The following is a 16,995-nucleotide window of genomic DNA, read 5'->3' as shown; positions in this document are numbered from 1 at the left end:
TATCGCTCCAACAACAGGCCTGATAAACCAATACACCTGTGTTACAGCTTCTGACACGCTCGGCTGCGCTCGCCGCATCAAATGTCTTGTTCAATAGTTTGTGTGATTGAGCTGCTAAAAGCCTAGTGTCTTAACTTTTATAAAGAATATCTCTTTGGATTTGAGACTTTAGTCTTTACAACTTTACAGATCTTCTTTATGCACCAAGAGCTTGTAACACTCCAAAGAGAAAGGAAAAATTGAAATCGCATCATATGACCCCTTTAAGTTCAAGCAGACTAGCTGTTTTAACCGAAGGTAATGAGCAGAGTGCATTGCAGAGGCTGTGATCGGTGGGTCTATGCTGCCCACCTCAGCACTCACAGACACCTCCACATCTCAAATCATGCAGATTTTAATGCTTCATTTAAATATCTTTCTTGCTTATGCATACAATTAATGCTGCCATAATGTCATGTTGGAATAATTATAATTTTTGAACGCACCTGAACTCCACTACAGTGTATATTTTTACAGACCTTCTGAACTGGGAACATGTAAATAAGACAATTAATGTATTTTAATTATGCCATATACTGAAATAGAACTGAAGTTTTTAACTATTTGCCTTTTTTTAGCAAGTTTGCAAGCTATTTGGTTTGATGACCACTAACTGATTCTGATTAGACACAATTGCACCTCGTTTTGTCAAAATAGTGGTAAGTAAAAAGAGAAATGAAAGAGAATTGCCCAACACGTTCAATTAATTCTGACCAAAATCACTTGTATGGTGTCACATCATAATTAAACTAAGAAGAATCAAGTCAACTGTAGCAGTTGCAAGCAAAAGCAGTTGCACATGTTTTACAAAATGCTTACTGTGCACCAATAACGAGCAAAACTTTGTTAAATTATATGTAGTACCTAACTTACACCAAATGTTCTCCTCGAAATTTCAAGATTTTGGGACATGCGAGTTCCTGAATGTGATGAATGCTGGGCTTCACCTCAAATACCACTCCAAAGCAAAGCATGGATTTATTATGCATTCAAAGCAATAAACATCCATTTTCCCAACTTGGGACCGTCATGTGTACTTTTTGTCACACGCACACACTCTCAAGTGGTCAAGACCGCAAGTGTGGGGACGGGACCTTACACCATGTCACACCGGACACAAGTTCAAGTTTCACTGAACTATGATTTTTCTCTGTCTGCTGCCCTTCACATCACAGCTGAGGATAGTCTTGTGCAAGACGAGAAACTGCCTATGAAGTTAAAGGAAATTATAGCAAATAGCTCTCTCTAGGTATTAGACCTCTAAACTGGCCTAAACTAACCTTAAAAATTCGACTTTTAACAGTCATCTGTCAAGCTCTGACACTGATTTGGCATCTCTGGAGATATGAGTCAGTCCGTCTACCACAGATGTTGAACGTTTGATGTCATGATACAGCGGAAACTGAACGTGAACATGCAAAGACTGATAACTTGGAGCCAGTGTTGTGGTTTTCCTACATAATTGGATTATTTAAAAAATTCAAAAATTGCAGAGCTTTTTTTGGGACTACATTTTTTATAATGTACCACAGCCACCAACAGGTTTATTTAGACAAATGTGTATTGGTCCTTGGAATGAATACCTTTCTAAGGAGTTTGCCATTCATAGATTCATTCCACATTGATGCTTGTGTGTAGATAAAACAGGAGTGAATGTGGAGAGAAGAAGAGAGAAGCAAAGAGAAAAGAGTATGTAGGCTATTAATAATAATGGTCTTGGCTGAGATCAGAAAATATCAGAGAGGATTTAAATTTAATATATGAAGAAAAAAATTGGAGAATTGGGGAAGTGAAAGGACAATACGCATTTTGAGGACAAAAATAGCCTTTAGACACATCAATCTATCATCTATCTATGTACATTTACATATTTTAATTCATATATTTTCAATAACTTAATAGGAATAAAATAGATTAAATAATCAAATTTGCACAAATATAAACTAAAATCATCCGCAAAAATTTAATACATAGAATAAATGGGGGGAAAAGTTTATTTTAAAGCTCTTTATGGGAATCCTGCAGCTGTCATCTGTGGACACAGGAACATTTTGGACTAGTTTTCATTCCTTTTCGGAGAGTTTTGTTTCAGTTTTGGCCTGAAATTTTTTCTCTGAGCTCTGGCAACCCTGCCTAGTGACCGACTTGACAGAAAATGTGCAATGCCTCCTCCACCATGGAAATGAACAACTCTGAAGGCAATGTAATCACAATCCATATTATTTTACAGCACAAGACATGAGTCAAAAGAGCCATTTAGCATGAATCTGAACTTTCAATCCCAGCAAAGTCACCATGATTCTCCCTCCCAAAAGACCAATCATTCGTAAGATAAAAGACTTAAGACCTTTTTAAAGAACATGCACACACACAAATGCAGACTGCCTCGGCAGTCTCAAAATGAGAATCACATCTGCAATGTGCTACAGAATTGTAGACTATTTACTATGGCACAACCCTGTTGAAAAATCCAGTAGCTGCTTAGGTATACAGGTAACAAGGGCTCAATACAGTTGCTTAATTTTGGATTCAAAATACGTGACCCCATTACTACATGACAACCCTGATTCCCTATTGGAAAAAAACCCCAGTATATGCTGGTTAGGTATGTTTTGAAGCATGGCTGCTGGTTTGAGCTGTTTTAAGCTGGTTATGTGGTGGTCCTAAGCTGGTCCTGAGCAGGAGCTAGTTGCTTAGGATATAAGCAACTGTATTGAGCCCTTGTTACGTATTCAAGCACCTATATTCAATATACAGTAGTGTTAGAATACCTGTAGAATATTTTTGTCGTACTGATTACAAAATGAAGAAGAAAAATAATCACCTAGTCCGACATCTCGTGTCTCAAGTTCCCGCGCAGCCGCATTGTTTTTTTAGTGTTTCCTGGACCGCGTTTTTCTATTCAGCAGCTGTAACGGCTGAATTTCTTCAGAACTTGCTGTCTGATGAAATGTGATAGGGTAAAAATACAGAATACCACAAATAATGGTAAGAAAACAAGTCTTTCTCTTGAGTTGTCCTCGCACAATCTGCACACTGTCTACACTAATCAGTGTTGCCAACTGCTTTCAATTGAAAGTAGCTAAAACTGGTAGCTAAATGTCACTAGATGACATCACAATGGCAAATTCACTGATCTATATAAAGATGAACGTAGATCAGTGGGCAAGATGAGAACTTAGATAAGGTTTGTCCAAGAAGTTGCTATATTTGTCCCTAAACTTTTGAAAAAAGTCTCAAAAGGGGCGGGGAAGTCACTAAATCTAGCTACAAAGTAATTAAATTGGCAACACTGACACTAATATTCGAGATTATCAAACATTCGATTCACTAACAAGTGATTCATATGAGCCAGTTCTTTTCAGTTGATCAAAACAGGCGGAATCATTGTAGTCCGAGTCACAAACAAATAAAAAACAAATGGCGCAATCAAATTCGATTAATCCTCGTATGAACGGTTATTTTTAACTGATCAAAAACATAACACACCGAAGTAGTTTAGGCCGATTTTGACGAACAAATTACTCGTATGAGCATTTTTTAGTTAGCAACGTGGAAGCAGTATACTCTGATTTATGAATAGATAAATCTTATGAGCTAGATCTTTTAATGAATAACTAAAAATCCATTAGGTACCTGATGATACCATCAGTCTGATGAGCCATTGAAAGAACTTTGTCAGAGCTGTTACTGAGTCAACATGTGACAAAAACTATGTTCTGTCCTTTATATCTGTAAAAATGAACAAGAAAGGGTCTGTCAGTCAAAACCAAGCATCATTAGATCATTAGGAATCAGCTTGTTTTCTTTATTTCTGCCCAGCTCTGGGCACAATGCAGCACTGTAACTGTAGCTAAATTAATAGACTTATTGTCTTGTTGGAGAAATGTTTTCCATGTGTTTAGTTGTTGTCTCAAACAATATTTTGGCACACATTCATCTGTCACCTGGTAGAAGCTGCACAGGCAGATGGCAAAACAGACCAGTTTTGTGACATGTCCTCATCCTCAGAAACCAGCAATATTTGCTTTAATTTTAAAGACATTTTGTTTACTTTTACAATAAACCATTTGGTACTGTGTTTAAATAAAGTGTAACATTTCCTATCCTGAAGTCCAGAAGCAAAACAAGTTGAGATGCACTTTGCTAATTTCCAGGCAGTGTACAAAAACACAGTTTCAGAGATAACGCTTATTTAGGCCTAATCAATTATATACTGCAGATATACCAAATGTGTCATTTCTGTGTAATACTGTACAGTAATATAAGTAGCTAAACTGGTACAACACAATAGATTGTACATGTATAAATTACAAATGGAAACATGTTGTTTTCAAATAGTCTTAAAGCTAATTTTTAACGGGTAAGATTTTCCAAACAATAAAAAAAACATTTTCTGTTTCTGGAATCAATAAGACAGAAGACGATAAAACAGATGGGATTCGAAATGAGGTAAACCACTAATTTACTGAACTCACAGCGTGCAACTTTTCTCAGTAAAGTGCGCTCTGAAACAGACAGCTATCTTTTGTGTCTGACGCCAGAACTTAGTTATAATGGTTCTCTGATTACTTTGCCCCTCTTGAGCACTGCAATTAATTCTGTTCTCATGGCTGAGAGTTAAACAAGAAAATGAGTGTTTCATCAAGGACTATGGTAATTAAAGCCTCATCCCTAGCAATTAGCCCTTGTGTTACGGAGAGGAAGAAGTTGCTCAGAAACGCTCATCTTTATTAAGGTCACTGCATGTCAAACATGAATAAAGCATAACTGATCTCTTCTGTCATTATCCTAGTCAGCCACGTGCAAATGCTTAAATATCTTTAGAATGTGTATTTGTACTTAATTGTACTTGAAATGTAATTTGTACTAGTTTTGCTTTAACACAAATAACTTTTAGGAGGTAAATGTAATTATCTTGCTTTCAGCCCCCCAAAAATATGTTATAATATACGGACGACTGGTCATTATCACAAAATAAACTGTGACATTTAGACGTTTTTCCAAAATGTGTTACAATAACAATACAGGCAAGCAATTATTCTAGTCACCCTGAAGGGGTTTATTTTATGATTCAGACCAACTGAATGTTCATTATCCTGCTAATGATGTGGCTCCCTCCCAAATAAACAATGCATGGACATGAGTTCATGATTTTTCTTATTTTGTATTATTCATATTATTATATTATGTGAGAAGAGAGCAGCCACAGAGCGATGCAAGAGACATGAAACTAGTACAGTTACTAATACGTACGCAATACTTTTGTGAGAAAACAAATGTTTTGCAAGATAACACAAAGCTTCTCTGAAAACATAATGCTTTTGCAAGAGAACAAATATTTTGCAAGAAGACAAAGTTTCTCAGAAGAACACAATACTTTTGCGAGAAAACGCAAATATTTTGCAAGATAATGCAAAGATTCTCAGGGGAACACGGTACTTTTGCAAGAGAACACAAATAATTTAAAAGATAACAAAGTTTCCCAATGCAATATTTTGCGTTGGTATGCAAATATTTTGCAAGATGGCACAAAGTTTCTCAGGGGGGAACAGTACTTTTGCGAGAGAACGCAAATATTTTGCAAGATAAGTTTCTCAGAGGAACACAATACTTTTGCTAAAGAATGCAAATATTTTGCAAGATAATGCAAAGTGTCTAAAAGGAACACAATACTTTTGCTAAAGAATGCAAATATTTTGCAAGATAATGCAAAGTGTCTAAAAGGAACACAATACTTTTGCTAAAGAATGCAAATATTTTGCAAGATAACTCAGAGTTTTTCAGGAGAACATGGTACTTTTGGAAGAGAACACAAATATTTAGCAAGATAACGCGAAGTTCTTGGGGGAACGCAATACTTTTGTGAAAGAAAGCAAATGTTTTGCGAGTGAATACAAAGTTTCTTGAGGGAGCACAGTATTTGTGCAAAATAATATCATATAGGGGCTCTGTACAATTGACCTATCAGAATGAAGTATTCCAGAGATCCATGCAATAAAGTAAGTCTTGCAGTTGCAATTCTCAGCCAGTTTTTTTTAAGTTGCTTCACAAAAAAAAAGCTAAATAACCTTTAAAAAAGGTAACATGTATCTGTATATAAAGCTTAATTAACACATTAATTAAGTACACAATAATGAATATATAATTCACAATAAGAACAGTGATGAGAACCTGCACTGCCATAAATGTTTATCAGCTTATTGTTCAGATTTACTATCATTTTTGTTGGTTTGAAAAAAGCAACATTCTCTGGTTTGTCAGAAATCTCTAGAGACCATCCCAATGCTCTCTCTCTCCTGTGTATCTCTCTCAGTTCTCCCATATCCCTGCTGATGACACAGATTGCCCTTCACAGTGAGGAGGTAATGAAATCTGTAATGGAACAGCAGGGCTGTGGACCATTTTGGATGCCTGAGATGAGTCCCTGCAGCTGCTAGACCTGCAATTACTGAATCAGAACAACACCAGTCAGGCACTTCCAAGCTGGAGTTTGTTAAACACAGTTTAAGGGCCGAGTTGTCCATGTCCTGTTCAAGTTTTATGGTAAGAGACACACACTGCCACTAAATACGTTTTCAGTTTAATGAAAAAATAGATTTTCTGAGCTTCTGCTTCTCTGTCTCTGTAGTCTCTGTCTAATCATTTTTAATTTGGACAGTATTAGTGATTAAATGATGGCGCTATACGGGCGCATTCTTCTCATCAGACCCTGTGTGTTCATGATTGTAATCAAGCATAGATAATTTCTTCCTGTCTTTCACTTAATCAAACAGTGTAAGAAGCAAAGTAGTTTGGAAAGTAGTTTGTAGTTTGTTGTAGGTTAAATCACTCACTCACTACAAATAAATGAATGTCTTTGCATTTAGAAACAAAATATCAACATTCATTTTGACATTTTGAAATGTGCTTGTACTCAGTTTTGATTCCAGGTGGTGCACTATGGAAGCAAAAAATTAAAATTAAAATAAATATATAAAAATAAAAAGATAACTGTCTTTTCCCCACACAATAACAAATAAAATAAAATAAAAAATACCACTTAAAATTTTTTTTCTCAGAATTCTGAGTTTATTTTGTGCAGTTCTGACTTTTTTTTTTTTTTTTTTACTTTAAATTGCAAGATTAAATCTCACAATTCTGAATTTTCTCAGTTTTTTTCTCAGAGTTTATATCTTAATTTTTTAAAACATTTATATCTTACAACACATTATTTCTCGCAAATCAGATTTTATTTCTTAATTCTTTATCTCTCTTTATTTTCTTAACCTGCAAACACTATCATAACCAACAATAATTGTTACAAAAATACTATAGATAAACTTTGCTTACTGCTTCTCTTTCTCCTTCCGTCTTATTTTTCTGTTTACAATAACATAAACATAGAACTTCATTCAGTTGAAACCCATGTCCACTAGAGAGCAGACAAGTAAAAGTTTTGGACCATAGAAATGGAACTGGATGCAGAACGGTTCCATTTACATGCTAATGTCTTCACTCTGCAATGTAAACAACATTTTTAATTGCCTTAACCCTGTAACGGTCATATAAGAATAAGTATAATTGAATTCAAATATAAAGTATTTCAGCTTTAACTAGATTATTCCATGCATGATAGAATGTCTGGATTTCCCCAGCCTATAATTGGATTTATTTAATGATAGTTATTAAAATATTATTTTAATCAGGTGAAGGCAATAGAAAAATGTCATTAGAATGTTCATGCTTTTTAGAGTTTTGTAGGTTATTATAGTTAACTAAAACCATAAAAAAGTTACATTTTCATTACCTGAAATAAAATAAACATCATCTGGAGTAAAATAAAATAATAAAAGACTTATTTTATTTCATGCTAGTTGCCAAGGCACCATTCCTCTATTTAATTTACTTTAATCTGGTGTACTGAAATGAATAAATACGAGAAATATTAAAAAAGACGAAACCACACAACAAAATTACTAAAATTATAAAGAAAATATACAAATAACATGTAATTTAACAAAAACTATAATCTGTGAACTCAATCATACTGAAATAACACTGGTACAAGGGTGTTTTAAGATATTGGCTTAATTTCAACAGAGTTGGCTTAATATCTTAATCTTGCAGAATCAATGCCAATATGCTAAATCCTCCTTCAGACTGGCACGATTTGCTTGGTCTTTACCCTTTGCTTTCACCCTCGGGAAAAAATGGATTTGGGATTAGCTCTTAGTTATGAAGGTACATAAAATCATATCAGAAAACATGTGGAGGTCTTGAAACTGGGGGTTGATTGGCAGCTATTTAAGCATGCCGAGAACTAATCACTAAACATGATGAGATGATGATCTCATTAGAGCTCACCCATTAGGACTAATGCTTGTGCTCGACAAATTATCTTTAATTAGATCATAGAAATATTCTTGTGTTGCTCATTGCCCGGATAGATCCTGCTAATCTGTTTATTTTTATGACGTAGAAGATTTTACTGCGCATTTGAAAAAGCCCCTCAGATGTTTAGCTCATTTGGCACGGTAATAAGAAATGCAGGACAAATACTGTTCATAAAAGAAAGCAATCTGATTATTCTTTAAAAGGTTTATTGAATTTGTGGAAATTTGTCGACAGTTTGGTCTTCTTGTGGTGCAAGTTTTTGGTCATTTGCAATAATTATACAAAACAGTAAAAGGTGTATTGCTGTGGTCTTCAACAGTGTAAACTACAGACATCGTGGTAAACATAAACCTGGATAAAGCTGGTTTATTCAGTGGCCTACGTTATCTTTTCAGCTCTAATACAGCTCTATCAACAGACCGCTCTAAAGGCACTTTAAAGCTCTTTTTCTTTTTTACTCTCAACAGAAACAACAAAAGAAACTCCATTCCTCCTCGTTCTACTCCAGCATGGATCTTCAGCTCTCTAGTGTCCCTACTGGTCACATGTTCACATGCGGCTCATTCCAGATCATCATGTTGGGTGGACTCGTTAATTATCTGCAGTGGATGAAAGGTCAGAAGGTCGTGATTTTCATATTGTAACTTAATAACACGTGTAAAGACTTTTTATGCCACTCACATGTCCATCTCTGGTCTCGATGGTCTTTATCATCACTTTCTTTGACAGGCTGTCCATCGCAGGTCTGGTTTCCTTCATGGACTCTGCCGGAAAAAAAAAAATATATATATATAAAAAAAATGTCGGTTACGGAATGCATCTTCAATCATGCCCAAACCATGTTTATTCCCACTGCAAGTAAACGTGTATTTGATTTGATTTAACTGGATGCTATTTTAACAAAATATAGGACATGGGATGCATTTTCTTCTCCATTTTAAAAAGTGATAAGCCTATTTATTTTAATATCATAATTATTCATGATTATGTGCTGTAATACATTATTTGCATTCAGCATTGTTTTTCCACTCTTCACAATTTTTTAAGGATGAACTAAAAAATACTGTACCTCGAAGGGTTAATGATAAGAGGTTGGGGAATGGTGTGGTGATTCTAGAAAGAAAAAGAAAAGAGAGAAATAATATGTAAAAACCAATGTTAAGTCAAAAAAACATATTTGTAATATATTTTAAATAGTCAAGTCTAAAAGTTTCACTCAGTTTTTCCCCTCATTAAAAAGGTTGTAGACCTAAAAAAAAAAAACTTTTATATTTATAGTCTTAGTAAATTAAAGTTGTTATATTTTACAATGAGCAGGTCACCATGTTGAGGTCAAGTGACCAGTCAAATACTATCTGCATTATTTAATTAATTCATTTCATTTAAATTATTTTGTGAGCAAAAGATAACGTCTAGTTACCAGGGTTAAAAATGTTTTTAATAGTTTTTGTTAATACTATTAAAAATATTTTGTTAATTGAAATTAAGCTGACATAAAATAAAATAATTTAATGAAAAGCTTAAAAATAAACAACCACAATTAAAATAAAAACTGAAAATAGAAAAGTAAAAGCTAATTCACAATGTTAATAAAAAATATAATAGCATATACTAAATACTAAAATAACACTGCTTTCTACCATCAAATCAGTAACCAAAACTCATGTTCTCGCGTTTATTCCACTAGGTGTCACTATAAGTCCATGCTGAATGTGCCTTTAAAGAAAAGCTAAGAATACAAAGTCAATACAAAGAAATTCTATTTGCAAAAGCAAACATTCACCTGCTTTCTTCCCCTTCCAGCAGCTTCCTGTAGGTGGCGATCTCAATATCCAGGGCCATTTTAACGTTCAGCAGATCCTGGTATTCACGTAGATGGCGCGCCATCTCATCCTTCATATTGCGGGTGTCGTCCTCTAGATGAGCGATGGTGTCCTGGTAACCGGATGCCTCCATGGAGAAGTTATCTTCCATCTCTCTCATCTGACGCTCCAGGGACTCATTCTGAAATGATGGATCTGATAATTAGTCATTTAAACAGTCGTAATACAAAGCTCTTTAATAAATGCTAATTATAGTTAACTAAATCTAAAAGAATATTTTTTTTTTTACTTGAAACTAAATAAACATGAACTAAAATTAAATTAAATTATATAAAAAGCAAAAATATTTCTCATGTTAATTTCGTTTAACTTGATGTACTAAACTAAAACTAAAGCTGAAATAATTTTCAAAAATGACAATAAACACTTACTAAAACTTCAAAAATTTAAATGAAAACAGAAAATAAAAATATGAATAAAATCTATAATAGTATCTCAATGATCCTAAAATAACACTGAAGCTAATATAATGTTCTCCAGTACTTACCGTTCCTTTAAGAGCTTCTAAGTCGCAGGTGAGAGATTGAAGTTGGCGGCGATAGTCATTGGCCTCCTGCTTGGCCAGACGGATCGCTTCGTTGTTACGGGCAGCAGCTTCTGAAAGGTCAGCAAACTACAAAAAAGAGAAAGTGTGAGATGAAGATAAAGCTCCATCTGCCTCTCTGACTTTTGTTTTCTATTTACAACTGAAGGCCACTGATGACTGTGCTGGTTTCATGTTTGAAGATCTAGGTTAATAGATCAATCGGTCCATTAGGATGATTAATACTGTGACAGAGGAGCAGATGGTCTCTAAATCCACACAAACCTCTGTCGACCATCTGACACGTCTTAAGGAGTTGATTCCTCAAACATCTCACACTGTCTTACAGATCAGATCCTTTCTTGTATTGTTTCATTGTTCATTTGTAACTTAACTAAGTTCTATCTGATGTTTCTATCTCAGGTGTTTCTCCACAAACTGTATTTATTATTGCTGCAACAAATACTATCTGCATTATTTAATTAATTCATTTCATTTAAATTATTTTGTGAGCAAAAGATAACGTCTAGTTACCAGGGTTAAAAATGTTTTTAATAGTTTTTGTTAATACTATTAAAAATATTTTGTTAATTGAAATTAAGCTGACATAAAATAAAATAATTTAATGAAAAGCTTAAAAATAAACAACCACAATTAAAATAAAAACTGAAAATAGAAAAGTAAAAGCTAATTCACAATGTTAATAAAAAATATAATAGCATATACTAAATACTAAAATAACACTGCTTTCTACCATCAAATCAGTAACCAAAACTCATGTTCTCGCGTTTATTCCACTAGGTGTCACTATAAGTCCATGCTGAATGTGCCTTTAAAGAAAAGCTAAGAATACAAAGTCAATACAAAGAAATTCTATTTGCAAAAGCAAACATTCACCTGCTTTCTTCCCCTTCCAGCAGCTTCCTGTAGGTGGCGATCTCAATATCCAGGGCCATTTTAACGTTCAGCAGATCCTGGTATTCACGTAGATGGCGCGCCATCTCATCCTTCATATTGCGGGTGTCGTCCTCTAGATGAGCGATGGTGTCCTGGTAACCGGATGCCTCCATGGAGAAGTTATCTTCCATCTCTCTCATCTGACGCTCCAGGGACTCATTCTGAAATGATGGATCTGATAATTAGTCATTTAAACAGTCGTAATACAAAGCTCTTTAATAAATGCTAATTATAGTTAACTAAATCTAAAAGAATATTTTTTTTTTTACTTGAAACTAAATAAACATGAACTAAAATTAAATTAAATTATATAAAAAGCAAAAATATTTCTCATGTTAATTTCGTTTAACTTGATGTACTAAACTAAAACTAAAGCTGAAATAATTTTCAAAAATGACAATAAACACTTACTAAAACTTCAAAAATTTAAATGAAAACAGAAAATAAAAATATGAATAAAATCTATAATAGTATCTCAATGATCCTAAAATAACACTGAAGCTAATATAATGTTCTCCAGTACTTACCGTTCCTTTAAGAGCTTCTAAGTCGCAGGTGAGAGATTGAAGTTGGCGGCGATAGTCATTGGCCTCCTGCTTGGCCAGACGGATCGCTTCGTTGTTACGGGCAGCAGCTTCTGAAAGGTCAGCAAACTACAAAAAAGAGAAAGTGTGAGATGAAGATAAAGCTCCATCTGCCTCTCTGACTTTTGTTTTCTATTTACAACTGAAGGCCACTGATGACTGTGCTGGTTTCATGTTTGAAGATCTAGGTTAATAGATCAATCGGTCCATTAGGATGATTAATACTGTGACAGAGGAGCAGATGGTCTCTAAATCCACACAAACCTCTGTCGACCATCTGACACGTCTTAAGGAGTTGATTCCTCAAACATCTCACACTGTCTTACAGATCAGATCCTTTCTTGTATTGTTTCATTGTTCATTTGTAACTTAACTAAGTTCTATCTGATGTTTCTATCTCAGGTGTTTCTCCACAAACTGTATTTATTATTGCTGCAAGTAAATCTGTATTAGATACAGAAAAGATATGGAATATGGGAAAATGTTTTCCCCTCCTTTCAAAAGTTGAGATGCCTGTTTTTTATTAGAATGATCTATTTTATTATGAGAACCTGACCTTGGATTTGTACCATTCCTCAGACTCCTGGAGGTTCCTGGAAGCCAGAGTCTCGTACTGCTGCCGGACGTCTTTCAGGGCAGCGGTGAGGTCAGGTTTGGCCACCTCCATATCAATCTGCACATGCTGTTCCTGGATCTGAATCTGCAGTTCGGCAAGTTCCTGTGGAGATGTTGGAAAAATTGACTTTAACAATCCAAATGCACAGTTTGAAACCTATCCTGCACTGTAAAAAAAATTCCGTAAAATTTACGGTAAAAAAAAACAGCAGCTGTGGTTGCCGGAATTTTACCGTAAAAAATACGGTAGCAACGTTTTAGGTTTTACGGTTTTAACTTAAATTTACAGTTAAATACCATAATTTTATTAACTGATATAATGTTAATATACCAACCTATTGAAGTACTGAATTCTGTTTTGTACCTTTGTAATACACTGATAACCACCAAATGCAGGTGGTGATGAGAAAGTCACATGATGAACCAAAGCCCATCACAAGCAGCTTTTAAATAATAACATATATAGAAGGTGCACAGTGTCATTCACACAAACACTAAACACCATCATGGTAACACACATGAAACTGAAATAATGCAATAAACATTCATTAACAACATTAGGTGTAACACACAACCCTAATATACAAAACTGATAAGAAAAAACTAAGAAGAAACAGTTATTTCAACAAAAAAACATCAAATTTGAAATGTAACGCAGGGAATTCTGGGAATGTCAATTTACGGTTATTCACTGTAAATGATACGGTCTTTTTCACTTCCAAAAACGGTATACTACCGTAAAATTAATGTACAATACATGTAATGTCCAATACAGTTTTTCACCGTATATAGTAGGGGAATTTACCGTTAACCATTTAACAGGTTTTTACTGTAGCATTTTTACAGTCTTTTACCGTTAAATTCACGGTCATTTTTTACAGTGTGAATATCGCATTGTACACTGTTGTTCAAAAGTTCAAGGTCAGTACAATACAGTAATATTGTGAAATAGTAATGCAATTTACAATAACTGTTTTCTATGTGAATATATTTTAAAATGCATGCAAAGCTGAATTTTCTGCATCATTACTCCAGTCTTCAGTGTCACATGATCCTTCAGAAATCATTCTAATATGCTGATTTGCTGCTCAAGAAACATTTATTATCAATAATATTGAAAACAGTTTAATATTTTTGTGGAAATAGAAATCGTTTGTTACCTTATAAGTATTATTGTACATTATAATTTGTTTAATTTGTATAGTTTATTTGTTACATTATAAGTATTATAAGCATTTTTGTCATTTTTGATTAATTTAATGCATCCTTGCTCAATAAAAGTATTCATTTCTTTCAAAAGAATATCTGACTGACCCCAGCTATTGAATGGTAATGTATAATAATTGTGTGCCATAATTTTTGGTTTTTGATTTGAACGTAAACTGAACAAATCTCATTCTGAAATACAATAGCAGTAGTTTGTTAGCCCTGAACTAATGTACTTCCTGATCCTGAAACAATGTCTCCGCTTTATTCTCTTGGAATTACGCCCCATTTAATCACTATGGCAACAAGTCACACATGCCTGACAATCCCCTGATATTAACAAGCCCAACAAAAGTGTCAGTCAGCCAGAAAACCACGACTGTGAGAAGAATGGTTGAATGGCCAGAGGAAATTTTATTCATTTTATTGTTCAGAGCTACTCTTTTATGGCTCAGGAGACTCTGAGTTGTTGTTTTTTAAACCATGAGCTTGTCTTGTATGTTTCTCCTAAAATTCATTAGAAGAAGAGATTATGGATGTATAAACTTATAGAATTTGGTCTCAGAAGAATGTAATAAGAAAGGTTTCAATTTGTATCAAAATCTCTCATTTTTTAAAATTCATGTCCTGATTTTTTCTGACACTCTCGAGGAGACACGTGACATTATTGGGGTGAAAATAATGTGAAAATTGGCATTTGCATTTCATGTTAATGCTATGAATGAGAAACACCTAAGATATTAAAGACATCTCATTTTGATGTTTCTCTCTCCAGGTGGTTCAGTACCTCATCATGAAGCTTCTTCAAGAAAGCGATCTCTTCTTGCAAGGATTCCACCTTTCTCTCCAGGTCCAGACGAGCCAGGGAGGCGTTATCAACATCCTGTGGGCGTAACACATATAAAATATTCATCAGATTTATTTGTATAAACCTAGGAGACATTTCTCCTAAAAATGTTGTTTTAAACTTCCACTTGTGTTTCCTATGAGTTCTACACAGTCCCCTTTTCTCATTCTTCTATCCCTTTGCACTAAAATAATCACATTATACACTACAGTTCAAAAACTTGGGGTCATTTTTTTATGTTTTTGAGAACAGTCTCTTATCCTCAACAAGGCTGCATTTATTTGGACAAAAATACAGGAATATTGGGAAATATTATTACAATTTAAAATAACAGTTTTCTATTTTAACATATTTTAAAATGTAATATATTCCTGTGATGCAAAGCTGAATTTTCAGCATCATTACTCCAGTCTTAAGTGTCACATGATCCTTCAGAAATCATTCTAATATGCTGATTTGATGCTTAAGAAACATATCCTATTATTATCAATGTTGAAAACGGTTGTGTTCCTTAATGTTTGTGCAAACCACGATACATCCTAAAAAAAAAACTAATTTTGTTTAGGATTATTTGATGGATAGAACAGCATTTATTTGAAATAGAAATCTTTTGTACCATTATATAAATGTTTGTACTGTCAATTTTGATCAATTAAATGCAACCATGCAGTTGTATTAACTAAAGTATTAATTTCTTTTAAAATAATCTTATTGACCCCAAACTTTTGAATGGTAGTTTATGTAAATTATTTTAAGCTATTCCTTTCTGAAGTGAATAACAATAGCTTGCCTGCTGCTAACTGTTTGTAGTGCTGCAGCTGGTAGTGGCAGACACCCTTTAAAGCACACACACACACACACACACACACACACACACACATCCTCTCCTCTGTGTCCATAAGTCACCAGTGTACCCTGGTTAACACTGACCCCTCCCACTCATACAACAGTTTGCTTTGTCATGAACGTCCAGCCTGTTCTCAGACAAAGCTTTCTTTTCAGCTGCGTGTCTAAATCTGATGCCGGACAAGAGGGCAGCTTGACCAGGCCTGCACTGACCCTTTTATTGTGAGGAGACAATCAGTAGTGTCTTGCAAACACTGACTGGAACGCTAACTGATCACATTGTAATTGTGGCTGTGGTAGCACCCAATCAAACATCAGGCCCAAGAATACATATAAAAATGGTTGTGGTTTCTCTGAACATGCGAAGATGTACCTGTCTGAAGCCCCGAAGGTTGTTCTCCGCATCCTCTCTCTGGAGCATCTCTTCTTGAAGTCTGAAAATGAGATGAATATTTAAGCAGAGCCACACCCTGTATAACACAACCAAACCCACTGGAGCATCTCACCAGGACAATAAGAAAAGCCTTTGACAACAAACTAAATAAAATCAATTTCTTCTCTTTGGCTGTATCAAAAAATTTAACAAATAATGGGTTGTTTTTAACCTGGTAACGAGAAAACCCTATAAAGAAGAGCTTTGTCCTGACAGAAATTCAACTACAATCATCGTACAGAGTAAATAATAATAATAATAATAATAAAAATGTAGTTTTGTTTAAGGCATTTATATATGAATTTAGCCTATATTTTATTTATATAAATATAAATATAAAACCTAAGACAACATTTATTTGACCTGGTAAAGAGAAAGCTTTGTCCTGAGAGAAATTCAACACCATATTACACCGGCAAAATTTAAAAAAAAAAAAAACATAATATGGGGTAACATCTAAATAAACAGGTTTTATGTATTTCAGAAATATTATTAAATATACTAATATGACTAAATCAACCGACCTTAGGTTACACTAATAAAAATCATTTTAAGGATCAAGGCAGGTAGAACCAGCTTCTTAATGTAATGACAGTACATTTTCAGTTATCAGTAAATGAAAATTTAAACTCAAAACAATGTATATAAATAGGCCTATACATGTATGTACAGTATGTATATATATA

At 34.2% G+C, this 16,995-nt stretch overlaps 2 protein-coding genes across 2 annotated transcripts in view; both read right to left on the bottom strand.

Annotated features, from left to right (window-relative positions):
- Window positions 1–8,729: 8,729 nt before the first annotated feature.
- On the bottom strand, window positions 8,730–11,016 carry LOC107732052 (vimentin-like). Its single transcript, XM_016543287.1, has 6 exons — window positions 10,996–11,016; window positions 10,786–10,911; window positions 10,199–10,419; window positions 9,485–9,528; window positions 9,097–9,179; window positions 8,730–9,014 (listed from the first exon to the last, which is right to left on the bottom strand). Exons 1-6 carry the CDS (start codon window positions 11,014–11,016, stop codon window positions 8,976–8,978), a joined length of 534 nt encoding a protein of 177 aa, XP_016398773.1. The 3' UTR covers window positions 8,730–8,975.
- A 698-nt stretch (window positions 11,017–11,714) lies between these two features.
- The window catches only part of LOC107732120 (vimentin), a 6,517-nt gene continuing 1,236 nt past the window's right edge, over window positions 11,715–16,995 (bottom strand). The window contains exons 2-6 of the mRNA XM_016543377.1: window positions 16,250–16,310; window positions 14,971–15,066; window positions 12,919–13,080; window positions 12,306–12,431; window positions 11,715–11,939 (exon numbers count right to left, since the gene is read on the bottom strand). Of these exons, the coding sequence (XP_016398863.1) occupies window positions 11,715–11,939; window positions 12,306–12,431; window positions 12,919–13,080; window positions 14,971–15,066; window positions 16,250–16,310 (670 nt within the window). The remainder of the gene's footprint in view (window positions 11,940–12,305; window positions 12,432–12,918; window positions 13,081–14,970; window positions 15,067–16,249; window positions 16,311–16,995) is intronic.

This window comes from Sinocyclocheilus rhinocerous, unplaced genomic scaffold (assembly GCF_001515625.1).
Source record: "Sinocyclocheilus rhinocerous isolate Xijiao unplaced genomic scaffold, SAMN03320098_v1.1 scaffold97, whole genome shotgun sequence".
Lineage (NCBI taxonomy): Eukaryota > Metazoa > Chordata > Actinopteri > Cypriniformes > Cyprinidae > Sinocyclocheilus > Sinocyclocheilus rhinocerous.
The sequence above is the reverse complement of the archived record's forward strand: the minus strand, read 5'-3'. Positions and strand labels throughout refer to the sequence as shown.